General features: G+C 38.4%; 1 protein-coding gene across 3 annotated transcripts in view; it reads left to right on the top strand.

Moving 5' to 3' along the window:
* LOC116272698 (probable phospholipid-transporting ATPase IM) overlaps positions 1 to 27,376 on the top strand; it is a 144,298-nt gene that overhangs the window by 49,293 nt on the left and 67,629 nt on the right. For 2 of the 3 annotated variants that reach the window (XM_031661461.1, XM_031661462.1), the window contains exons 4-6: positions 9,362 to 9,475; positions 12,125 to 12,223; positions 17,649 to 17,710. In XM_031661461.1, the coding sequence (XP_031517321.1) occupies positions 9,362 to 9,475; positions 12,125 to 12,223; positions 17,649 to 17,710 (275 nt within the window). The remainder of the gene's footprint in view (positions 1 to 9,361; positions 9,476 to 12,124; positions 12,224 to 17,648; positions 17,711 to 27,376) is intronic. The other variant, XM_031661463.1, reaches the window with a different exon arrangement.

Here is a 27,376-nt window from a genome sequence, read left to right as displayed (position 1 = left end):
TGGTGTCACTGTATGACCCAGAGAAGCCATGACATAGAAAGTCATATGTTCCCATTCTGTGCCCAAGTCTTGGTGAAACATGTTCTAAAAGGTGGAGGCACAGATGAGCTCCTTTGTCCATAACAGTGTTTAGTCCACAGTTTTCAAAGGTTTTGAGCATGTTCCTCACTTGTAAAAGTAAATTAAATCTGACTGAATGTGGTGGCTCATACCTGTAATCCCAGTGCTTTGAGAGGCCGAGGCGGGAGGATCTCTTGAGGCCAGGAGTTCGAGATCAGCCTGGGCAACATAGTGAGACCCTGTTTCGATAAAAAATTTTAAAAAAAGAAATTAATCTATATGTGTGTATACATATAGACAATGCATACATTGTACTATTAATATTTATATACGTGTATACACATATATGCATGTGTGTACTATATATTATTTTTACTATAGATAATGTGTATTGTCTTTGCTATAGGTATATATATACACATACACATACACATATATTATCTATAGTAATTAAACATTAGTAACATTAACATTTTTAGTTAAAATATACATGAAGTTCTTTTTTATTTTTGATAGCCCAAAGGATTCTTTTGGGCACCCAGGAAGCGAGCACCCTCTACGGGACACGTATTCCCACTGGTCTCACCAAGTAGGGTAATCTTGATACTGCATTAACCTGGAAAATCAAGCAAGAAGGCTTCCTGAGGGAGTCTTGGCAGGCAAGGTGCTCCTGCTCTATTCATTATTTTTGTCATAGCATTTGATGATCACCTCCTTAAATTGTGTCATCAGTTTACAAGTTTATTGTCTGCTTGTTCCTGCCTCTCTCTCCACAACTAACATACAAACTTACTCAATGAGGGGAGGGTCTTTGCTTAGTCATGTCTATAGCCCTGGCTCAATAACATTATTGCCTGACGTACAGAAGGACTTTAACAAAAATTAGTTGAATGAATGAATGAGTGTTGGGGGATATGTGCCCTCTGCTCTTTCCTTCCTCATACACGTTTTCTGCTCAAGTCTGGGAGCCCAGACTCAGGAGAACGTTAAGATGATGGTGGTGGTGGTGGTGATGATGAGTGTAGTCATTATTGATTGACACTCTCTGCAAAGCCTCTTCTGTGGTTGAGGCTTCCTCAGCAGAGTTCATAGAAGAGCACTGTTGTCTTTCCATTGCCCCTATCCTGGAAAGCTGTGGACTCTGCACCAGGCAACAGTCAGCTGATACTGAGGAGCCTCCAGGAGTTCTTCCTGGTATCAGTGAGGTACCAGATGTCTAATCTCCAGGTCCCATACAGGCATTCTTCTGAGATCTTTGCATAAACATGGGTGATTCACATATTTTCTGAGTGGTACAAATGCCTTTTGGCTACTTCCTCTTTTATGCCAGTAGTTTGTGGACACAATGCCTTTCTGTTTTTTATTTTATGGCTTAGAGATAATCTCTCCCTTATTAGTCAGGATTATTTCTGTCTCTGGAATCTGGATCGTACCATAAAAATACTGTATCTGCCTCCTTTTGTGGCAAGAAAAGCTAGATGTTTTCCCCTTCAAGCTCTGGAAAGTTACTTTTTATAGTTGTCATGATGTACAAATGTCTCATCAGATGTGGGATGATGATTTGATAGTGAGGAAACTGTGGTACTCATTGCAAAAGCTCCTGGGGCTTGTGGGACTCATAGACGTAGGCAGTGTCCCTGGACAACTACTGAGCTCATTTGGGTTTAAGCCTTCTGGGATGCATTCTTTAAGACAAACATAGAGATACAAGTAAGCTATTATTTAAAAAGCAAACTGATCTTGCATATATTATGAATGCTCTTACCTAGTGTTTGGTTGGTGGAGAGTCAAAGAAAAACCAACTCAAATTGACTTAGTTTGAGTTGAATGAACAGATCATATAACTGAAAAGTCCAGAGATAGGGCTAGTCTCGGGAGAGGCTTGGTCTAGTTTCTTTCTCTGCATTTCTTGGCCCTGAATTTTTAGTGCAGTTTGTTCTTGGCAGCCTCCCCACTCATAGCCCCAAGTTGCTGTTAGTAATCTGTAGGGCTACTTGTTTCCAGATTGGAATGCAATAGGAAAGAGAAAGCTTACATTATCAGCAAATTTCAGAATTGACGTAGTTTATGTGCCAGTGTCTGAATTCCAAATTGTAATTAGGAGGGTGGGCCGTGTACTTGCCTTAAGCTAATTTGACCCTGGAATTATGGATGAGAGATGAATCTATACAGTTCAAGGGACTAAGGAACTTGGCACATTGTTTAGCTGATGGGGAGAGGAAATAGTCAAATGAATGTTACATATGTCATTAACAGGACTGAATTTAAAGTGCTGAGATTGGTTTTTGGTATATTTGGTAGTAGATGTGTCTCTTACTCTCAAGATACTAGGTTAGCGTCCATTACTGGTTATAATAGCCATTAGTGACATCCATTAATGTTTCTAGCTTTCTGTCTTTTGGACACATGGTGACTCTTTTGACCAATAAATTGTGAGCATTTGGGTTGAAGCATTACATATGAGAGTGGGACTCTTCAGAGCTTCTTTTTCCTCTGGTAATATACCTTGAAGCATTGAAGATGGTGGGTGGTCCATTATGAGTATCTGATGAGCAGACTCATGTTGGGCAAGTAGCATGAGCAATAAATAAACTCTTACTGGGTTAAGCCGTGAAGATTTTGGAGTTATTACTGTAGCATAGCCGGTTATCCTGACTAGTACATTGCATTTATTGATACAGTTGAATTATTTGGGGGTCGCTCACAAAAATGCTATATTTGCATAATTCTTTCAATTTAGCAGAAATGCTTTTACGTCTATGCTCTCATTTCCATGATAGTTCTATAAATATATGAGAAATGTTGTTAGTTCCATTTTGCCAGTGGAAAATTGAGGCAATCTCCCAAATGCTTCAAATGTTTGTTAATATAACAGAGTTTGTTATTTTCTATTTGCTTTGTTTACTTAAGCAATACACTTACTTTGTATGTATAATGAGGATCTCTAGAAAAAATAATACTTCCCATTTTATTAATATTTTATTTGGTAGCCCATCTCTGAAAAATTTGTCATTTTTACTTCATTTTCTTTACTTTATTCCCCACCTTCGCTCCCGCCCCCGCCCCCCACCAAGTAGTAAATGTTGGAAATACAAAGGACTTTGGCCATTGTGCTTGGGTTGAAAGCTAAAGTAAGGGAGTAGTTATGCATACTATTTGTCTGCGTTGAGCTTTGTTAGGGGCCAAGAGAATCACTCTTGAGGGGAACTGAAAGAGAATCCAAGGAAGCTGTAAGCATGCATCAGGCAATAGAACAAGGGCTGTGCCTGAAGGGCTTGACTAGAGAAGAAAAGATAAATATACTGAATTTTCTTTGGTAAGAAAGTGGCAGCAGGCTTGAAATGCAGACTGCAAGAGAGAGCAAGGGCAGATTACTCTGAAAGCAGAAGAGGTAACTGCTTTGCAATGAACTGGAGCAGCACAGAGGTGAAGTGCGTAGGCTTGGAGCAGAATGTCTATTACTAGATACAAATCCTGGCTCTACCACCACTTACAAGCTGTATCACCTTGTGTAAGTTACTTAATCTCTCTGAACCTTGGATTTCCCTTCTACAGAATGGAAATAATAGTACCTACTTCATAAGGATGATGTGAGGATAAGATGAGCTATAAAATGTAAAACTCTTAGAACAGCACACATAGTAAGAGCTTGACAAATGTCAATTATTATTACTATTCATGATCATGCCTTCTGCCACCACCCTGATGCAAGCTGTGCATCATCTCTCACCTGGACTAATTCAAAGACCTCCTCATTGCTCTTTTCATATCTGCTCTTGTGTCACCACTGATTTGTTCTCCACTTAGCTAGGGTGATATTTTAAAATAAAAATCTCAACAAGTTACTTCTTTGCCTAAGACGTTTCAGTAATTCCCCCTTCACTTATGATTTTGGTCTTTATTAGTCTTTATAATAAAGACTCTTTTGGTCTTGATAATAAGGACTAAAATCCTTAGTATGTATTCTGAGGAACTACTCCATCTAGCCTGTTTGTGCCGACCTGTGCAGTCCAGCCTCGTAGGCCCTCTTCTAGATCCCCAAGTGTACCACCTTTTGCTCACCTAAGGGCCTTTGCATTAAAATATTTTAGAGAAGCAATGACGTTGCCTTCCAGGTGGAGGGTTCTCTACTGGTGTGACACTTCTCTCCCAACTCCATTACCCACTCTGCCACATATGTGATGAAATCATTGACCGGATGGGCCAATCTTGAAGGAATAATGGGCCTCAGCTCATCTTTGCCCTTCTCCCTCGTGGAAGCACATTTTCCACAGGGAACAGGTGCTTCCTCACGTTCATTTATGGGGAGGCATTTTCCCACTATGTGGGATCATGCCCTGGTCTGGCATCACCTGTGACTGTGAGCCCAAGCCTACTTCATCGTGGAATCTATGAACCTTCCTCCTCACTAACAAGCTAATGCCATGGCCTCTAGTTTGGCTTTTACCGGCACCAAAGAGGCTTCGTGGAGTCTCCTCCTTTTCTTCTGGATTGGGAAGTTTCTAGTCATTCATGGTGGGAAAGTACTTCCGAAAGGATAGTGGTGAAGATCTTTCTGTGCCTTATTATGAAATGAATTGGACTCAGATTGGACTGTAGGCCCATAGCCTATGAAATGACTAAATATTAATGTGCCTGATTTAAGGTCTTACCAATACAGTACTCATATGCTTGGACAGGGCAGTGGAAATGGAAGCGTGTTTTGCTTTTGGTTGAAAAACAAAGAAAAGTAGACTGGCCCAGAGATTTTCCAGGAGGGGGAGCCCTTGTTCCTTGTTCCCATTCAAAGCTGTGAGGGTTTGCATCATCTGTGACTAAGTTACAACAGAACAAAAACAATCATTGCTATATGTCAAGCTAAGCAAATAGGAGAATATTGTCATAATTTCTGTTTGGCATTATTACTTTATCCCACAGAATTAACTCTTTACCTATATGGAACTCAGTTTTGTAGGAGAGTTTCTTTATAATTCCTACCGTGGTTTTGATGGTTATAGACATTGTATATGTCCTTTTGGCAAGATGCTAGGCTAACCTCTATTTTAGTTTTAAGTTAGAAGGAAAATATAAAACAGAATTAGGAATATGACCTCCTTATTTAACTGTATTTTCTCCTTAGCTTTAATCTTCCCCATTCTTTTCTCCAAGTCCTTTCTTTAGAGAAACATATGATTGACAGTACCCACACCCTATTTTGCAGTGTGTTAACTTCTTGAGTAGTTAACGTACTACAATACCATCATTATTAGCTTTCAGAACAGTTTTCAGTACATCAGTGCGCATCAGACCAACTAAGCTGGAAACTCTTCTCTTGACATCTCTTCTTATTTTCCCACAACTTGTAGCACAAAACTGGACACCTTGATTCCTGACAAATGTTGTATTAGTCTGTTTTCATGCTGCTAATAAAGACATACCTGAGACTGGGTAACTTATAAAGAAAAAAGGTTCAATTGATTCACAGTTCAGCATGACTGGGGAGGCCTAAGGAATCTTAGAGTCATGTTGGAAGGGGAAGCAAACACGTCCTTCTTCACATGGAGGCAGCAAGGAGAAGTGCTGAGCGAAAGAGGGGAAAGCCCCTTATAAAACCATCAGATCTCGTGAGAACTCACTCACTATTGTGAGAATAACAGCATCGGGGTAACCACCCTAATGATTCAGTTACCTCCCATCGGGTCCCTCCTATGACATGTGTGGATTATGGGAACTATAATTCAAGATGAGATTTGGGTAGGGACACAGCCAAACCATATCAAATGTTAAAAATGGTCATTTAACAGATGACCGGATTTTAAAAAAACAGATAGGAGTGATGGCTAGGAACCAGGGTAGGTTCACCTAAAACAAGTTACCCCAAACTAACCTAATTCAAAAAATATTATTCTGGGCATGTTGATTCTGAATTTCAGTAATATTTTTCACCCCAAATTTCTCATGTTATTTTTGTGGATAGGATAGAATTAAGCCTCAAAGAATATAGTTATATGACTTTACAAATGGTTAAATGAAACATATTTAATATGTTTTATATAATACCTGAAAAAAGTATTAACATTAATTTGTAGAGAGATCTCTGGTAGTTTGCCATAGCTTTATTGGTTTAATTAAAAAAAATTTTTGGTACATTTAGCCTTTTTAAAAAATGTGTATTTGCCTACAGCTTTAGAAGAATATATAAAAGGCATGTGTTTGAAATTTTCTGATGACACAAAGCTGGGAGGAATATCTAATGCTTTAGATAGTACACTCAAGATTAATTTTTTTTTCATTAGGCTGGTGTAATAGGAAATATGAAAGATGTTATACAGAAATATTTTAAAAACCAACTATAAATGTATAGGAAGGGAAACATGATTTAATAGTGATTTATGTAGCAAAGATCTAGGAATTTTTGTTGATTAAAACTTAATATGAAGACATAGTGAGACACAATTGCCAGAATGCCAATGAAATCTTTGGACATGTCAATATAATAGTTCAGAACACAGAACATCAAAGTCCTTACTATATATAGACTTGTTGAGGCTGCTCTGCAGTTGTGTTTGGTTCTGGGCATCATGTTGTAAGAGAGATGCAGAGAAGCTGGGATGGATCCAGAAGAGCCTGACTGGGAAGAAATGCCTGTAAAATAAATCATGGAGAATAGTTGAAAGGTTTGGGAATGTCCAAGTCAGCATAAGTATTTATGGGAGTCCTATGAGTGGTTTTCAAGTATTTGAAGGTTATCAACATAGAAAGGCCTTAGACTTGGTCTAGGTGACCCCAGGAATGGAATTTGCTATGTGGCAATAAGACACGTCTCAAAAGAAGACATACATGTGGCCAACAAATATATGAAAAAATGCTAAATATCACTAATCATTAAAGAAATGCAAATCAAAACCACAATGAGATACTATCTCACACCAGTCAGAATGGCCATTATTAAAAAGTAAATAAAATAAAATAAAATAACAGATGTTGGTGAGGTTGCAGAGAAAAAGGAATGCTTATACACTGTTGATAGGAGTGTAAATAAGTTCAGCCATTATGGAAAATAGTGTGGCGATTCCTCAAAGAACCTAAAACAGAACTAGTATTTGACCCAGCAATCCAATTACTGGGTATACACCCAATGGAAAATAAATCGTTCTACCAGAAAGACACATGCACTTGTATGTTCATTACAGCACTATTTACAATAGCAAAGACATGGAGTCAACCTAGATGCCCATCAATGGTGGACTGGATAAAGAAAACGTGGTACCTATACACCATGCAATACTACACAGGCATAAAAAAAGAATGAAACATGTCTTTTGCAGCAGCGTGGGTGTGGCTGGAGGCCATTATCTGAAGTGAATTAACACAGGATCACAAAACCAAAGACTGCAAGTTCTCACTTATGAGTGGGGTTAAACAATGGGTACTCATGGACGTATACAGTAGCAATAGACACTGGGGATTACTAGAGTGAGGAGAGTGGAAGGGTGGGAGTAATGGTTGAAAAACTACCTACTGGATACTGATGCTTGTTACCAGGGAGAGTGGATGTCCCAGCTCTTGTCTAACTTGGAAGAAAGATTTCAACCAAGAGACAGTAGGAAGACAGTGAAAAATGTTATTGAAAAGAAATATAGTGTAAAGAGCTTATTGTAGGAAAAAATGGGTACACCTCAAAGGAGGAGTGGGATGATCCTGTGCGAAAACAGTTCCAAAGGTTCTGCGCAGGAAGCTTTATCATGTTGGACTTTTTCTGCAAATTACTGCCCCTGTCTCAAGTCTCCACCTTTCTCATTTGCCTCATTTTTCCCGCTCCTGCCTTAACTCCTCACCTAGGCTTGTGGGACCCTCCCTTACTGTTGGTTAATGTGCATGTATGGGCTGGTGATCAATACAAATCCTGTCTGATGGTGGCCCTGCTCATTGCTATCATCCTAGAAAGGTTGTATAGTGGTCAAATCTATACCTGTTGGGCCCGCATATCTCTTTGGAATTTCCTTATCTGTCCTAATTTGTACTTGTGGTGCCAGGTTTCTCTTGGTAATGTCCCTTTGCCCGTCTTTTTCCTTTTTTTTTTGGAGGAGTCTTGCTCCATCACCCAGGCTGGAGTGCAGTGGTGCAATCCCGGCTCACTGTGACCTCTGCCTCCTGGGTTCAAGTGATTCTCCTGCCTCAGCCTCCTGAGTAGCTGGGACTACAGGCGTACACCACCATGCCTGGCTAATTTTTGTATTTTTATCATGTTGGCCATTCTGGTCTCGAACTCCTGACCTCAGGTGATCCACCCACCTCTGCCTCCCAAAATGCTGGGATTACAGGTGTGAGCCATTGTGCCTGGCCCCCTTTGCCCTTCTTATTAGCATGTCGCTAACGACATTCTGACATTTTAACTGCAGAATGAATGATTATTGGAGTGTCTTAAGAGGCATTCTGTGGTGTTTCTTTCTGTATGGCTACCTCCTCTCTCTCCTACCCACATACGATTAAGTGCTCCCAACCCCCACAAGCATTAGAGATGGCATTAATTTGCAAATTTTGGGTGGTCCCTCAGGTGTGAGCCTTCCCAGAGATTTCCTTTCCCAGGAGCTCCCCTCCTGTTCATGTCTAGCCCTCTACCCACTCTAACATGCTCTTTACCTGGTGACAGGATCATTCATACACCAAACCTCAGTGACACATAGTTCTCTCATGTGACAATCCTGCACACATGCCCCTGAACCTAAAATAAAATTGGAAAAAAAATAGTTGTTAAAATTAAAAAAAGAAGTTACAGGGAGGCAGATTTGAATTTCTCATAATAAGGACCATTCTAGCAATTCCCATTCTGAAATGGGGACAGGCTGCCTTGTGAGGCAGTCAGTTTCCCATCACAGGAGACCTTCTAAGAAAGACCTAGGAGCCCCTTGTCAGAGGTATCTAAAGGGGTCATGCTTTGGGAAGGTGGACCAGATGATTTCTGAAGTTCCCTCCTGCCTTGCAAGCCCCAACAGGAAGGAACTCAGTACCTGCATACAGTAGGTACTCAAGCAATGACTGCCAAATAGTTGAGTGCCTGACTCAAAAATCTCAGGGGTAGACTTTTGCATTTGATACATATTTTGTCACAGGTGAGTTTATGGCATGGACCAGTAATTTCACCTAGTATCAGGAGCATATCATCTTGGGGAAAATGAAGGCTTTGAGTCATACAGAGTTGAAATTTCCTAGATAACTGGCTTATCTTTCTTACTCTGGCTCAGGCTTGTAGGTTTTAGAGCTGTTTCTGATAATGAGCAATGCCTTGCCCCAAACTAACATGATGGTATTTCTTTTTCAGGATAATCGTATCCACACATCGAAATATAATATTCTCACCTTCTTGCCAATTAATTTATTTGAACAGTTCCAAAGAGTGGCAAATGCCTATTTTCTTTGCCTTCTGATTTTACAGGTAATATTTAGGTTGTATTTCTTTATTATCTGTTTGTTTGAAGTATTCATATACTTTTAAAAAGTAGGTCAATTTACTTAGCTAAATGTTCGTGATTAGATAAAATCATCCTTTATCAGATTTTTAATCTTGTTGTTGCTGTTTCTCTTCACAAACGTGGGAGGGGTAGGAATGGTTAAAAAGTAGTACATTCATCATTTTAAACACTGAGGTCACTTTAAAACACAGCCTTGCACTTTATTTGAACCAAACCAGAGCCTAATAATTACTGTTCATAGCCTCCCTCCTTTCTTTATCTCCCTCTCACATCTACAGGGTGGGGATTGCCAGAATTGAGGCAAAGAGTCTTAGCTGACTAAGACTGAGTAAGTTGTGGAGCTTAATTTTGCACATTTAATTTTCATTTAAGAACAGTGACATATTTTTAATATATGTAAAGTAAGTGATGATGCTATATGTTATTTCGCTGTAGGGTGACTACTTTTACAGTTTTGAATGGTTAATTGGTAGTTAATAACCTTTGCTTTTTCTCCTGTCTGACTAAAATTTGCCCTTAAATGAAATTTCAACTTTTATGGATATTTTGGGAAGGAAAAAATATAAATCAAAGAAACTACATATATACTATACACATACATACTGTACACACACATAAATAGTTCATGTTAGCCAGTTATTTACCTAGTATTTATGTTAGCGTACTTTAACCAGATCAAACTGGTAGGTCGAGAATGGCTAAGAAGTAAGAAGATGGATTAGATTAATAGATTTGAGTACTGTTTTCTCTTTAATTGAATATCTATTTAAAAATCTTTATGTTTTGAGTGACAGAAATCTTAGTTTAAGCAAAAGACGAATATATTCATGGGTATCTCATTTCAAGTATTACTGGATTCATGGGCACAGTTTCATCAGGATGTGGCTTCTCTTCTCTGTTTTTTTTTTTTTTTTTTTAACACATTGACCTTTCTTAGGTAGGCCCTTTCTACTTGGTGGCCCTGACAGCTTCCTAGTTCCAACTCAAGTCAGAGCGATAGAGAGAGCAGGGAGGGGAGGGGGAAGCGGAGAGAGAGAGAGAGAGAACGAATGAGGGAATTACTTTTTCTGTTGCTCCAGCAAAAGTCTTGAGATTAGTTCTGACTGGAGCTATATCTTCATTCCTAAACCTGTTACTGTGGCTCAAGAGTTTGATTCAGTAATTGGCTTAACCAAGATCATATGCCAAACCCTGGATCCATGGTAGAATCAGTTTCCTAAAATTATGTGGACAGAAAGTGAGGGGATATGATGTTTCCCTAAGAAATAGGAGTATATTTGAGAAGAACTGGGTGCTGATCCGGAAAACAAAAGCCAACAATGAATAAACACCTTACTATTTATTGAAGAAAGCTTAGAGTCCAAGATTTCTCCTCCCACCTCTCCCCATGAAATCGTTTTTGGTTTCTTCAAGTAACACTTCACACCATTCCAGAATTTTGAATTCATTTCTCTAATGGCTTTCTCATTTGTGGCCAAAGGCTCTTCTTCATAGAATTTTATATATAGAAGGGAACTTTGGGATGGTTCAGTCTAACCTCTCCTTTCTTTATTGATGAAGAACTTAGACCCAGAGAGATTAGGTGGTAAGGCTTTCACTGTGAGTTGATGATGAACTAGGACTAGAATTTAGCTTTTCTGACACCAAGCTCAATATTTTTACTGCTACATCAGAGGCTTTTGAGTTTTTTTTTTTAAAGTCTTATGTAGAAGCTACTGTATAAAAATGGATTTAGAGTTGTTTTGATGGGGCCTGATCTTTAGCCACTGACCATCTCTACCCCATCCTTTCCTGCCTGATGGCCCTGAAGCAGCTCCAAAATGAATCCCATTTGAAACCACTTGTCTAAGAGATTTATGTCACTGTGTCTCTCTTATGTGGGTGGCTTTGGATGTATAGGCACAAGGGAATAGACCTTGGAGTCCAAGAGACCTAGTTTCAAATTTTAACAGTATGTGATCTTGGCCCAGTTGCATGATCTCTTAGATTCTTCATTTATAAAATGGGGACATGATACCCAGGTCTGCAACATTTCCTGACTCCTGGTCACCATTCATAATGTAGTATTCTGTGTTGTGTACTGGGGGTGCTATTTATGTGGAATACAAACCTTCTGGGATTATACAAAAGCAATGCTAGTAAGAATCTAACTCAGTGAACTTTTCCGAGGATTAAATGACATAATAAATGGAAAGTACCTGGCACAGTGTCTGGTGCAAGGCAGATGTTCAAATAATCTCTCTGGGAATTGGTAAAAAGAGTAGTTAGTAAAATTATTAAAAGTTGAGATGAAAAGCTGAAAAAGATGGGTGAAATTTAACATATTGGAGAAGGTGATCATCTGTGAAAGATTTTAAGAAGCTTCTTCCCTTGCTATAAAAATTTCAGTTTTCGGTTAGGTAGTTTGAAAACAAGTTCAATAATACTTCTACTTTATGTGTCTTATAACCAAATACAAACACTTAAATTATTGAAAGTCAATCTTCATTTGTAAAAATAAGTCAATATAACCCCATTAATTTCTGCTAAGTCTTATAAAATTAAATGACACAATTTGGAAGATATATTTTCTAACTTTAAAAGCCCTAAACTATTTGGAATGTTTGTTTCAGCTAATTCCAGAAATCTCCTCCTTGACCTGGTTTACCACCATTGTGCCTTTGGTCTTGGTGATAACTATGACAGCTGTCAAAGATGCCACAGATGACTATGTGAGTATTTGCTCTTGAGCATTCTTGAGGTCTCAATTTCAGTTATGGCTTCTCAGAAATAGATAATGAAGATACATTTGAAATTTTGAATGAAGTTATTTTGGTCAATATCGTATAAAGCTATTTTGCTATTTGTTTGATGATTAATACAGGTACCATAGAACCAGAGCCTGTTTAAAAGCAAGAGGGTTTCAATAACTAGATTCACTTTCTTCTTTTATAGATGAGAAAACTAAAGCCTAGAAAGAGCTAATGATTTGCTAATAATATGACCAATTTGTGGAAGAGCAGAATTAGAAATCAACCTGCATTCACTCAGTGAAGTGTTACTTATTCTTTATCACGTCTTTGTTTAAATTGTGAGAGTTGGTAAATATTAGGTATTCTCATACATGCTTGTCGTTACATTAGAAGTTACAAAGTCAAATATAGTTGACCCTTGAATGATGTGGGGGTTAGGGACACCAATTCCCTGTGCAGTCAAAAATTCGTGTATAACTTTTGACTCCCTCAAAATCTTTACTAATAGCCTATTTGTTGGCCAGAAGCCTTACCAATAACATAAACAGTTGATTAACACATATTTTGTATATTTATTATGCACTGTATTCTTACAATAAAGTAAACTAGAGAAAAGAAAATGTTATTAAGAAAATTATAAGGAAGAGAAAATATATATGCTATTCATTAAGTGGAAGTGGATCATCATAAAGGTTTTCATTCTTGTCATCTTCATGTTTAGTAGGCTGAGGAGGAAGAGGAAGAGGAGTGATTGGTTTTACTGTCTCAGGGGTTGCAGAAGCAGAGGAAGGGGAAGCAGGAGAGCAGGCACACTCAATGTAGCCTTTAGAGAAAAAAAAATCTGTGTATAAGTGGACCTGTGCAGTTCAAATTTATGTTGTTCGAGGGTCAAGTGTAGCTTCAAAAGTCAGGAAACTAATGTAAATAAGTCAGGTATAAGGCAATAGATAGTTTTAAAGTCTGCATAACCCAAAGGAAGTAATTCTCAGTCAAAGACAAAACACAGTCTTGGGAAAACCAAACATTCTAAATCCAGACAAATTATATTTTCATCCTGAGTGATTACATGTGCCCCCTCAATAACCGTCTAAGCCAATGAGTTACAGGTTTATATTCCTAGCCCAAGTCACTCCTCTGAGCTCACACCTATATTTCCTGTTGCCTATTTTTAACCTATCTGTATCTTTAAAATGGTTTTCTTTTAGACAGCATATATAGTAGGGTAATAATTTTTAATAAAATCTGAAAATCTCTACCTTTCAATTGGAATATTTAACCTATTTATGTTAATATAATTATCATTATGATTAGGCCATCTATCATCTTGCTGTTGCTTTCTATATGCCCCATTGGCTCTTTGTTCTATTTTTCTCTGCCTACTTTTAGATTAATTGAGTATTTTTTTTTGTGATTCCATTTTATCTTTATTATTGGCTTAACAGACATACTTTTTCATGGTTGTTTTAGTCTGTAATAGTCTATCTCAAGTAATCCGGCTTCAGAACCCTGGCACTTACTCACCACACCCCTCTGTGCTAAGCTATGTGGATAATGCAAAAATGAAAGAGACACAGAAACTGAAGTTAAAAAAAGCTTAACATTCAATAGAGGGAGATGGGTCATGTACATGAATAACAATAATATGAGATAAAAATGGTGTGAAATTCATAATTTAAAAGAACCAAAGTGCTTTGGTTCTTTGAGGAAGGAAGATGACCTTCAGTAGCTAGATTGATAACAGAGGTGGGATATGTGAAAGAGAATTAGGGAAGACATTATGGAGAAAGTGGGAACCCGCTCCTGCTAAGAGTAGTTGAGTATGGTAAAGACATATGGGAAGATTTGTACTTATCAAGTTGGTTTATGTGATGTTTCCTCATAGTTATCTTACATATAATTTTTTGATAAATCAACAATTTGATGCAAGTCACTTTAAAATAGCACACATACACACAAATAATGTACTTGTCTTCATATATCATTTTTTAAAGAATACACAGGATACACTCTTCATTTCTTAATGAAATTTCTAGCCTATTTCATGGTTCACATTTTGACTATAACCTTTGAGGTTAGTTTTTTTTTTTTTTTTTTGAAACAGTCTCACTCTGTTACCCAGGCTGGAGTGCAGTGGCATGATCTTAGCTCACTGCACCTTCTGCCTCGCAGGTTCAAGCAATTCGCCTGCTTCAGCCTCCTGAGTAGCTGGGACTACAGGCATATGCTGCCACGCCTGGCTAATTTTTTGTGTTTTAGCAGAGATGGGGTTTCACTATGTTGGATTTTTTTTTTTTAATTTTAAATTTTTTTTTTTTGAGACGGAGTCTCGCTCTGTCACCCAAGCTGGAGTGCAGTGGTGCGACCTTGGCTCACTGCAACCTCTGCCTCCTGGGTTCAAGCAATTCTTCTGCCTCAGCCTCCTGAGTAGCTGGGACTATAGGCACGCACTACTACATCTGGCTAATTTTTTGTATTTTTAGTAGAGACGGGGTTTCACCGTGTTAGCCAAGATGGTCTCAATCTGACCTCGTGATCTGCCTGCCTTGGCCTCCCAAAGTCCTGGGATTACAGGCGTGAGCCACTGTGCCTGGCCCCGGATTTTTAACAAACACATAGGATCCATCCACACTGATGAGTAATATCACATTAAAGTGGTTAGCGTCGAATGTTCCTGGAGTTTACTGATTCCTGTGAGGTTGCCATTGTTCAAGGTACTTTGGGAGCTCTTCTTATAGAATTGTCTTCTGAAGGTCAGTGTACAAGGTAGTTGTATGACTTAATGGCTTCACAGCTTTGGAAACAAATGCTACTTCTCAGCCTAATCAAAAACCTTATCAACCAGACATGCTTTCTAAGAGTGGCTTTCTTATATTTCAAAACATAAGACATCTCATTATGTCTTTTCAAAGGACATAGAGCTCGATTCTCAAAGGATAGAGAACATTCTGGAGAACGGGCTATGAGCTCCAGAGGTAATTCTAAGAGAGGAAATTTCAACAATCATTTGAGCAATGGCATCTTTGGAGTAAATGTGTGGTTTTTCCATGTTATCTGATTTTTCAGGGAAATGGTACTCATTTAGATGTATGAGTTCCTACATATTGGCCTTAAAGGTCTTCATTATAGTCACACTTCATAGAAGAATAAATGGTAGAGTAGAAAGTATATTGGCTTTGGAGAAAGACACCTTACTACCCTACCACCTTACCTTACCATGTACTGACAGTTTGACATGAGGCAAATGACTTAACTTCTCAAACCTTTCCTTTTCTGTATAACATGGCCAATGACACCAGCACTGTTGGGAAGACAGAATGAGATGATATGGGTAAAGCATCAGGTATAGAACCTGACTCACAGGGAATACACAATGAATATAGCCCTCTACTCACTTTCTTTCCTGTGGAAGTTCCCCTCTATGACTTCATATTTATTTCTAGAGGAGAAATTGTCAATAATAGTCAGGCTGGGCTTGAAACTACCATTTCTAATCCTTCCAGGCTCCATCTACTCCAATATCAAGTCCTCTTGGTAAAACCTGAGCAGAAGTAGAAGTGGTTGCATCTCCCAGAGAGTGAACTGCTCAGCTTTTGGGGGATGAGCTGACTGGTCTTTTTCTGTGATGTTGAGCTGGTCAATTTAGGAGATTTACGTGACTAAACAAAAAGTCTCCTTTTGATTCCGTTGCAGTTAATGCTTGAATGTGCCTTCACTTTTGTGATGTTATGTGCCAGTTCATTAACTGGACACCTTCACCAGTCAGGGTCTTGGCAAAACACAGAAGTCACCCTGAAATTGGGTGGATTGGAGAGTTTAATAACGAAGGGATCATTTACAAAGGGTGTGGGCATGGAAAAGCAGCTATGACAGCAACATGGGTGGCAATACTACTAGAACTAAAGAGGCAAAGGAAGGAAGCAGTGACCAGACGTGGAGATGTAGTTGAGGCCTGTTTGTAGCAGCTGTGGCCATCTGTGGAAGCAGCCATTGCTAACCCAGCTAGAAGAAAGCCAGGGGATAAATTCCCTCATTTCACTCTTCTCTGACCCTCGAATCTTCTGCCTGTACTGTCTGTTGGCCAAATCTTACCAGAAGTCAGAGGGCAACGACCACAGAGCCCAGCTTTTCATGGCACAGGGCAGAGTGAAGAATGCCATGTAGATATGGTGGAGGAGAGAATATTCAGCAACCCCTCCAAATTATGCACTCAGATCAAATAATGTTTCCATTTCTATTGTTCTACTGGTAGAAAGTTTTCATGTCAGTGGGTGACGTGACTTAATTTACTCCTTTACCAGTATTATAAACTATTTTTATGTTAACAAATGCTAAATAGCTTTGTTTTCTTATTTTTACTGGTAATATCTATTAACTTATACCTGCCATTCTGAGTTTGCACTGGGCATAGCATAATAGAAAGATTGGGATGGATTTGGGAATGCTGTAGGAAAAGGAAAAGAGCTGGTTGAAGCATTTTATATTTTGTGATTTTGACACAACATTTTGTATTTAAGAAAAAAAGAAATCATTCTGATGATTAAAATCTATGAAATCAAAGTTTCTGTCTCCTGAACAGACTACCCTATTCATCTGTGCATGTAGGCTAATTTGCTGAAATAACTGTATTATAGCCTATTACTAATGGTATTACCATTTTCTCTATATTACCTTTATTTCTCTTACAGCTACTACCTGATCATGACATTTCACATAGAAAGACTTACCTGAATGACTCCTAATTTATGAGCATAGTAGGGAGCTCTTAATAGATTCTTTCAAGCTATATAAGATACTTACATTACTGGAGTATACAATAAGAAATACAATCATTTGGACATAAATCACAAATCTGCACCAAATGTGTTTCAGTATTGGATTCTAATTTTTGTTTTAAATGCTCAGTACTTCATAAGATCACTGTTAACAATTAGAATTTCTGGAGAATAAAAATTCATGTTGTTACAAATAACTTCTTGACTTCAAAGAAATCCATAAAACAGAAAGAATGATGTTCTAATAAAGCATTGAGTACACATGGGAGAGAAATGGAAGTCCCATTCCTTGTTAAAGACATCAAAATTAATACATGGTTTTCTCTGAGACTATAAGGTACAGTAGAGAGCATATTGTCTTCTTAGAAGCAGCTAAACGTGTGCGGAGATTGGAAGAGTACGTGGCTAGCCCTGTTGTTTCATTGGTGACATCCAGAGTGTAATGTAGTGAGAAGGGTTTTGATTTAGATTTAGAACATGTAGAGCTGGGTTCACAGTAAGCCCAAACAGTGTCATCTTAGACCAATGACAGCACTGTTTAAGTGGATGAACTCAAAGTATTGCCAGTGTGCTTATTTGGGCTGACAAAGTACCTTGTAATGTATTTTCTCACAAACACTTTGATTTTTCAGTTTCGCCACAAGAGTGATAATCAAGTGAATAATCGGCAGTCTGAAGTGCTCATCGACAGCAAGTAAGACATACGTTCTTTGGGTTATTCTGAAAACTTCTAGGACCCTGAAACAGCTCTTGACAATTGGTGACATTCTCTTTTAATTAGATATATGATTCTTTTTGCCCTTTATTAAAAATTGAACTTTAATTCCATTTTATCTTCATGGCTTTCTTTTATGTTTAGCAAATGCTTCTGCTACCCACTCAACTTTGACTTCAGATTCCTTTGGAGTACCTTTTGTGGAACACAGACACCTCTTTGTCACTTTCCATTTCTAGATCCAATACTATTTAGAATTGGTGCATGTGGGGTTTTGTATGTGGCAGATGTTTCATGAGTGTGTGAATTATTTAATTTGGTAATTTCTGGGGAATATTGTAGAGAGACTTCTGACACGTTACTGTATCAAGTGATAGTGATAAGAATTTTGTATTCACTTGATAGTGGAATTTAGATGAGCCAACTACCATAGTACAAATTTTTCATTGCTTTTATATTCATCCATCGATGAAGAAAAAGTATTTTTGGGAACAGTACTAGAATCAGAAATGCTTTAAAAACACATGTGTTTATACACAAATGACAGCAAAAACACCTCCAGAAAACTTAGCAGAGGTAATTTTAAAACTTCTTTCCATAATTTCTTACTCTCTTTTTCACTGTCCACCTCCTTATTTTTTTGCTAATGATAACATGTGGCAAAGTAAATTTTAATGATGTACTTAAATCTGGCAGTCAATCACATCAGGCAATGATTTTGAATCATTTGTGTACTGTGAAGAATGTAATTTTTAAAGAGAAAATCATAAAACGAATTAACCATATGTGAGGGAAAATGCTAAAGATATCAAGAGGGGCTAGGTAGCCTAGGAAATCCATGGTGATATTGAAGTAATCTCTATAACTAAAATATTGACTGATTACTAATTACATAATGAATACCTACAGTTTTTCTTTTGACTTGTTTTAGAAAATGATATAAAAAGGACAGTGAAGAAAAATGATCTCAGTCTAAAACCATAGTTTTAGAGACAGAGCCTTGGAAAGTGTGATCCTGGTGTGACATGGATAAGCCATAAAGCTGCCTGGACCCCCATGGTTCAATTCCAGGTTAACGGGTTTTGAATCGTTGCCACCACAGTGTGGTGTTAAAAGTATGCATTTTGCACTGAGAGACTTAAATATGAGTTTTGTCCGTCTCTGAATAATTCTGTGGTCTTGGGAAAATTTTTAATCTCTGTAAACATTGGATTTCTCCTCTGTAAGGTGGGGTTATAATGGGTTCTCTCCCATGGATGGAGTTGCTGTGAAGGTTAAAGGAGTTCTGTAAAACGCTTGGCCCAGTGTCTTGTGTGTTGTTAGCATTCTCCATGTAGTCTTGTTACTTCTTTAAAAGGCTCTTTAGAAGACAGAGTGTGTGTGGTTTTGGGTAGTACTGCTGCATATCTTGACTTTCTCAAGTCTGAAAGTTCTGACTAGGTATTAGATCTGATGTTAATACGTTCCTTTCCCAAGGAACATCTAATCATCAGTCTCATTACTTTGAAGTCTCATCTTATATAAAGTGTGTTAAAAGTAAATACACTTACATAGTGAATTTGAACTAATAACTCTAGCATATCTTTTATTGTCTCTCAAATTACCGGTCAAAATACCTGGATTGTGATAGATGTTGGGGCCTCTATTTGGAGGCCATGAGATTAATCCAGTAACTTAGATATTCAGAAATTTGATGACTATATGTCTCCCACACATAGTGGCTATCATTATCATTATCATTTGAAATAGTGTTAGTGTACTTTCTTGTGGTTTTATTTAGCTTTTTGTTAATTCCTTGTGAGATAGTATGTCTTTATAACTCAATATGGTGTGATGTTTTGAAAAGCATTGTCGCTGATCCTGTAAAGTTGAATTGAGAATGGAACGGAGTATTTTTTAGGATTCAGTGAAAAATCAGGCAAAAATGTCCATTTGAGAGATTACCCACAACCTTGAGCTCCCCTAGGGTAGGGGTCCTCTCTCTTGATGGTGTTTGTGTCCCTTGAGCCTACCACAGTATCTGTTGAATTTTCAAACTAAGCTGTAACAAGTGTCCTTGCAGAGAGGGCAACCTACAAGACGGGCTTGTTCTGTTAAATTTTGCTAAATCCCATCATTAGCCAATTCCAGTGCATAGGATGGTGGTTTCTGTAGAATGTGCTCAGGCTATGGAGACTGGCTTTTCACTTTTTGGATTTTGAGATACTGGGGAAATCAAATGGGCTTAGAGCTGAACTAGTACAAGGAGTGTTGAGTCCTGTGGAGTTGGTGGTTATGGAGGATAATGTTGGGGTTCTGTCCAGATCTCCCTGTCTTCCTGTACCCATACCCAAGCACCCATGTATATTACTTCTAAGAGCTTGCACCTGCCACTTTCTTCATGGCATGGCCCTTGGGATGTTGGACCCGGTGACCAATTGGGGCAGGCGCGTGAAACAGCAGCTCCCCTGCCTCAGGTTGGACCAGCTCTGAGGTGTAATTTGCACTCCTGAGTGCCCCTCGAGCTTGGGCTGAGGACAGGACTTGCCTGCAATCATGTTCTTGCTTGGTTTCTTTCCCTTTCCTGTGTTGCTTCTCATCTCCCTTCCCAGTTTCTCCTAGAAATACTTTCTTAACAAACCACTTGCTTGTGGATACTCATCTTAGGATCTGCTTCCAGGGAAGCAGGTATAAGATAGTAAATGCGTAATTAAGCCCATGGCAATATTAAGAGAAAATATTTTAAAAGTGTTTTGGCCCTATCCTTGGCATCTGTGGGCCACAATTCAGGAATAAAGTAAAATGGCTGGAGGGGATCAGGGCCCTGGGAGTCCAGGTGTTACTGGGGTGGGTGTCACATTGGGTTGGGCACTGCCAGGTGCTCGTGGCTTCGCTTGTGTATTCCTGGCAGAAGGTCTTGGACTTAAGGTCTTCAAACTAGGGCAGGAGCCATTGGCATGTCCTGGAAGGAGGCAGGGCATAGTCGGCTTTGGAGAGGAGGACCCTAAAGGGAAGAAAGTGGGATGAAAGTAGCAGTCAGGAAATCTGGGTCTTTGTAAGTGATTACTGTGTGACTTTGGGCAGTTGATTTTCCTTCTGGGCTTCAGGTACCCCTTCTCCTGTGATCAGGAGCCAGGAAGGTGGGTGGCTACATTCAGATTCAACATGTTTATTGAGCAACTACTATGTGTTCGCCCCAGTGCTCCTACACTTAAGTCTCATAAAACCCTAAGGTGTGGGTAATAGTGCCCCAATTTTAAAGATGAGGAGATTAAGGCCCCGAAGGGATGACCATCCCAGGGTTTCATGGCAGGTAAGAATCTACATTAGAGTTCTATCCATTCATGATGCAATGTGTCAAGTGTGGACTTTGTGGTCTGATCAAGTCTTCTCTATTTATTTTATGTTTGAAGGGCTTTGTATATAATCATAGAAATATAAACATCATTATGTAATATATATGTAGTTTACCTATATGTTAATATACATATGCAAATACACACATACATCCACACTTTCAGTGCCTGGAGCATTACTCATTAACATTCTTAGCACCAAGTGAATTATAATGTAAACTTCAGCCACGGTATAATTATGGAAGTCAAACCCTTCCCTTTTAACCTTCCTTTACAATTTCACTTTTTTGGTTTTCTTACTCTATTCCTTTCAAATCAGGATAAATCTTCTGCCTTTGCAAACTGTTGTAATATGTGAAAGTGCTTAAGAAATGGGTGTTCTTTTAGCTTTTGGTAAAATCTTTTGATGACTTTTGTTTTAAAAGTAAGTAGCGGTGGCATGATTCCTTATTGTAGAAGTTAACGTGACTGCTGCACAAGAAGTGCACATTCTCAGCCCTAGGCTACAAGATACTGTTGGCGAGTCTGCGAGTACCAATGCATACTTAAATGTTTCGTAAGAGGATGTTTCCTCAAGTCATACTAACTATTCCTGGCTACCATGGGAGCAACTGTGCAGATGAGGGGCAAGTGAGAGGGATCCTGAAAGTTCCTGCAGAGGTCACCTAATCCCATGCTCCTCAAACTGGACATCATATTAGAATCACTTGGGGGAGTTAAAAAATACCCACATCCCATTTACAGCCCAGAGCAATTAAATGAGGGTCTTGGAGATGAGGCCTTGGTGTTTCTTAAAGTTTCCAAGATGAGTCTAATGTACAGACAGGTTTGTGAGCCTCTAATTGAAGCCATGTCTCTACCCATATCTGTCTGTTTATACTTACATTTTATGTCTGATTTTAAAAGACACTCAATGGCCAGGTGTGGTGGCTCATGCCTGTAATCCCAGAACTTTGGGAGGCTGAGAAGGTGGATAACCTGAGGTCAGGAGTTCGAGACCAGCCTGACCAACATGGTGAAAACCCATCTCTACCAAAAATACAAAAATTAGCTGGGCATGGTGTCAGGCACTGGTAATCTCAGCTACCCAGGAGGATGAGGCAGGAGAATCATTTGAACCCGGAGGGGGAGGTTGCAGTGGGCCAAGATCGTGCCATTTGCACTCCAGCCTGGGCGTTTTTTTTTTTTTTTTTTTTTTAGATTAAAAAAAAAAAGACACTCGAGGAAAGGAATTCCGTTTAATCCAAAATGGTAAGCATCTATACACCATTGGTGGGAATGTAAATTACTCAGCCACTGTGGAAAGCAGTGTGGATATTTCTCAAAGAACCTAGAACAGGACTACTATTTGACCCAGCAATTTCATTAGTGGGTATACACCCAATGGAAAATAAATCATTCTACCATAAAGACACATGCACACATATGCTCATTGCAGTGCTGTTCACAATAGCAAAGACATGGAATCTTCCTAAATGCCCATCAATAATGGACTGGATGAAGAAAATGTGGTGTATATACACCAAGGAGTACCACATAGCCATAAAGAAGAACAAAATCATGTTCTCTGCAGCAACATGGATGCTGCTGTAGGGTATTATCCTAAGTAAATTAACACAGGAACAGAAAACCAAATACCACATGTTCTCACTTATAACTGGGGGCTAGTTATTGAGTACACATGAATATAAAGATGGGAACAATAAACATTGTGAACTACTAGAGAAAGGAGAAGGGGAGCAGGACAGGGATTGGAAAACTACCTATCGAGTACTATGCTCACTACCTGAGTGGTAGGATCATCTGTATCCTAAACCTCAGCATCACACAATTTTCCCATGTAACAATCCTGCGCATGTATCCCCTGAATCTAAAACAAAAGTTAAAATTATTAAAAAATAAAATAAAATGATAAGCATAGTTTTCACATAATAAATATTTTAAAAAGCCGAGGATTCTCTGTTCGTTCTTCCAGGGTGCTACCACCCCTTCTTTGTGTCATTATTAACAAATAGAGTCTGTATCACTTCTTAACATTTTTACTTCTCCAACGTCTTCTAAACTTAACATTTTGCATTAGAACAGTCTGAGATCAGATGCTTCAGTGCAATTACCCTTCATTTAGTCGGGATATTTCCCTGACACTTTTAGATTTTAAATTGTACTTGACTATAAGCTTTTTGTGCAGCGTTCTACCTTATACTTTCCTGCACATTGATAAACTTTGCTTAAATCTCTGAAGCTCTCGTAGGCCTGTTTCCATCAATCTTATTCATTTTTGGAAACTGTGTGTATTATGGGGAAAGGAAGGAGCTTGCTTTTACTACTGTGGAGTATTGTCTCTGCACTTTCCAAGTCTGGTATTTCCAGAAGCTGCATAATTACATGAACAAACATACTCTTTCAGTAGGAACAACTTGTTTAATCAGCTTTTCTAGTTTAATTGAGTGATGACTCCCATTGGATATTAGGATTTAAAATTCTGTTTCATTTTTTCTTTGGTGTATACTTTTTTCCTTTATAAAAGCAGCATATATTCATTAAGAGAAATTTAGAAAACAAGAAAAAGTGGAAGGAAGAAAATAACTTTCATTCTTCCACTATCCAAAGTAATTATGGTTACTATTTTCTTATATTTCCTCTCTGTCTTTTTTTCTATGCCAAGATTTCTTATAATTATGTATTTACATTTTTATCTTTCTGCTTTTACTTTACATCATATCATTATGATTTCTTATTTCTTTATACATATGATTTTTAGGGGCTATATAACATTCTATCCAGTGCATATCTCACAATTCACATACTGTTTGGCGTTTAGTTTGTTTTCAATTTTAAAATATAATTTATGTATCTTTCTTGATCTAGAACCAGAAATACCATTTGACCCAGCAATTCCATTACTGGATATTTACCCAAAGTATTATAAGTCATTCTACCCTAAAGACACATGCACACATGTTTATTGCAGCACTATTTACAGTAGCAAAAACTTGGAACCAACCCAAATGCCCATCAATGATAGATTGGATAAAGAAAATATGGCACATATATGCCATGGAATACTATGCAGCCATAAAAAAGAATGAGTTCATGTCCTTTGAGGGACATGGATGAAGCTGGAAGCCATCATTCTCAGCAAACTAACACAGGAACAGAAAACCAAACACCACATATTCTCACTCATAAGTGGGAGTTGAACAATGAGAACACAAGGACATAGGGAGGGGAATATCACATACCAGGGCCTGTCAATGGGGGGCAGTGGGTAAGGGGCAAGGTGCGGGAGAGCATTAGAACAAATACCTAATGCCTGCGGGCTTAAAAACTAGATAACGAGTTTATAGGTGCAGCAAACCACCATGGCACATGTATACCTATGTAAAAAACCTGCACACGTATCCCAGAACTTAAAGTAAAATTTAAAAAAATAAACATTTGTTGACTTAAAAATGTATAATACATGTAAATCCCCAAACAGTAACAATTGAAAACAATTTGAATATATTTTATATTACAATAATTAACTATATAGCATTTAAAAGTAAAGTATATAAAGTAGTAGTTCTGGTCTGTAGCATCTTGATAGCAAATTTGGGTATTGATTCAGAGGGGTGGCTAGCAGATCCTTCAGGCAGCTAGGAAGGACCTATTCCCACTTTCCTTGTACTTCCAGGTTAGAGGCATGTAGACCTATGGTCAAGAGATTTATAATTTGTTACTGTATTCTTGGAAACAACGTACCCAGGAAGGTGGTGGTAGGGGGGTGGATATATACGATATTGCCTTCTGGTGGATTTTATCCAGTGTGTCAGTCTTGGGTAAGAGTGAATTATTACTCTTATTAAATATTCTCTTACTTTTTCTATTTGAGCACTTGTAACAAAAAAACCCAAAGATCATTGAACTCAGTGTATTTGCAGCTGACACACATTTTGTGTGTGTGTGTGTGCATCTTGTAAGGGGGAGAGTGAGATCTTGTTGATCACATGGGATAATTAATGTACCCTCAATTGAGTTATTCCATTTCAATTATGGGCTTAAAATTAGAGTGGTTAAACGCAAGGCACAGGACCAACTGCCTGAGTCTTTTATCTCTAGCCCACCCAGATTATGTATACATTATGAGGGTACCATTGGGGCTAGGGGAAAGGTATTTTGGGTCTATAGGAACAGACTTGCAGATTTGAAAGGAGATTTTGAGCAGAAAAACTTGATTCTTTTTTTAAAAACAATATTAATAAAACACACTTTTATGGGTGTAACAGTGACACCCATAACAGTGAGTTCAGAAGCAAGCTAACAAGAGTGGTCTCAGTGCTTTTTGAACTCAGTGAAGTGGTTTAAAAATTAATATTCAACTCACAGTAATACTGCTTCAAAAACAATTTTGTCTTCAATAAGTTAATTTCAGTTTCTTAAGTCTTGGACTGATCATTTCTTGGGCAGTTTCTGGTTCTCAGCTTTGCAGATGGAAGGGTTCCTTTGCCAATGGGCTGGTTTCTATATGTGAGCCGTGACATTATTGTAGTTCTTTTAAATGATTTTCCACTGTAATCAGTTATTATATTGCATGAATACAATTTTTAAGGATTGAATTTCTAAATGGTGACTATTTTCCCAAATGAGGTGCATCTTGACATAACAGGAAATTATAACACTTTCAAAACTCTGCACATGGGTTTTCAGTGGCATCTCTTAATTTCTTTTTAAAGTTTATGTGACCCAGATGTTAGCTGTTCTCTTTTTCTCTTCTTAAAGCTCCTTCAAAGAGCCCTCTCCCATAAAAGGCTTAGAGGGCAAGGTAGAGTTGACTGAAGAATCTGTGGGGGAGAAACTTGAGGAGCTTTATTTCTTATACTCCTTAGTATGAAATCCTGTTTCAACATTTTTCTTCACCAAAGTTCTCCTCCTCAGTTTTTGACCTTTTTAATGTCTCCTTCCCCCATTCTGTGCTCAGGGTAGCTGGCTCTATTCTCCCCTCTCTCGGTGTCTAGGGCACCAATCAATTAGCTCTTCAATGACTGACCTTTGCTGGGGGGCCAATTCTATCAAAGGTTATTCTGAGACAATGACATCCCTGCCACCAGCCTCCCAAAACTGGTATTAGCCATCCCCACCTCATATGTGTGCACCCAAAGCACCCAGTGCACCTGGAGTACCTCATGCTTCCCTGCACCTATTGCTGTCAAATAAGAGTCTGTTTATTTGTTCATCTCTTCCCCTAGACCCCAGACTCCTTGAGGGCAGTGACATGGGTCCTAATAGTCCATGTGTCCATAGCACCTAGCACAGTGGCTGGTACTCAGAAGTGTTTCTTAAATATGGGATGGATGGGTAGGTGGATGGATGGATGGATGAAAACCATGAATCCCTGCTGCTACTCTCAATGCTCCTATAAAACCTCTATCATATCCCTGAGGATGCCCTAGCACATGCTGATTGACACTGAGCCAACTGGATTATCGGAATGAAATTCGTCCTGTTACCAATAGAGCCTCTTAAATCTCCACTGCTGTTTGTGTGCTCTCCTCCATGAAGCCCTCTCCAAACTCAATTCCACTTCTCAATACTTAACTTTTCTTCTTTCCCCCTGCAACTCCATCATACTGGACTGAACACTGGACATTAAGCAAATTTAAAATCCAGTTAGTGTTTATTGTGAAGGAATGCCAAGATTATGGAAAATATACTTTACTGCACCATAGACAGTAAGTTCTCACTTAACATCATGGATAGGTTCTTGAAAACTATGACTTTACGTGTAATGAAACGTAACAAAATCAAGTTTTTTCTCACCTATACTATAATAAAAGACTTTGAACTCAACAACGTTATTTGAGGACCTGCTGTATGTTGTTTCACTTAAAGTCACAGTTTCCAAGAACCTATCAGCAATGTTAAGTGAGGACTTACCATATTCTCCATTAGAAAATACCATCAACTTTCTTCACATCTTGAAAATCTATTCTTTCTCCATCATTAGAATCCATTACCTTCCTTCTTCAATATTCAGTATCACTCTCAATTATATTTCCCAGTCTTCCTCATCTCACAGCTCTTCCACAATACCACTGCCAGAGTCTTCTTTCCATATGTTGCTGATGATGTTACTTTTTACAGTAACCCAAATTTCCCAGGTCCGTTTGAGTCCTTAGATCTAATTTAGACATCATTACTCTTACTTTCTATGCTGTCTACTTCTATCTTTTCCTTTTCCTTCCAGTATTGCACATCTAATTCTTATCAAAGATCAGTAAGTAGAGAGAATTAGAAAGTGCCTAACATGGAATAAGGAAATAGATCTCAG

This window comes from Papio anubis, unplaced genomic scaffold (assembly GCF_008728515.1).
Source record: "Papio anubis isolate 15944 unplaced genomic scaffold, Panubis1.0 scaffold164, whole genome shotgun sequence".
Taxonomy (NCBI): Eukaryota; Metazoa; Chordata; class Mammalia; order Primates; family Cercopithecidae; genus Papio; species Papio anubis.
The sequence above is the reverse complement of the archived record's forward strand: the minus strand, read 5'-3'. Positions and strand labels throughout refer to the sequence as shown.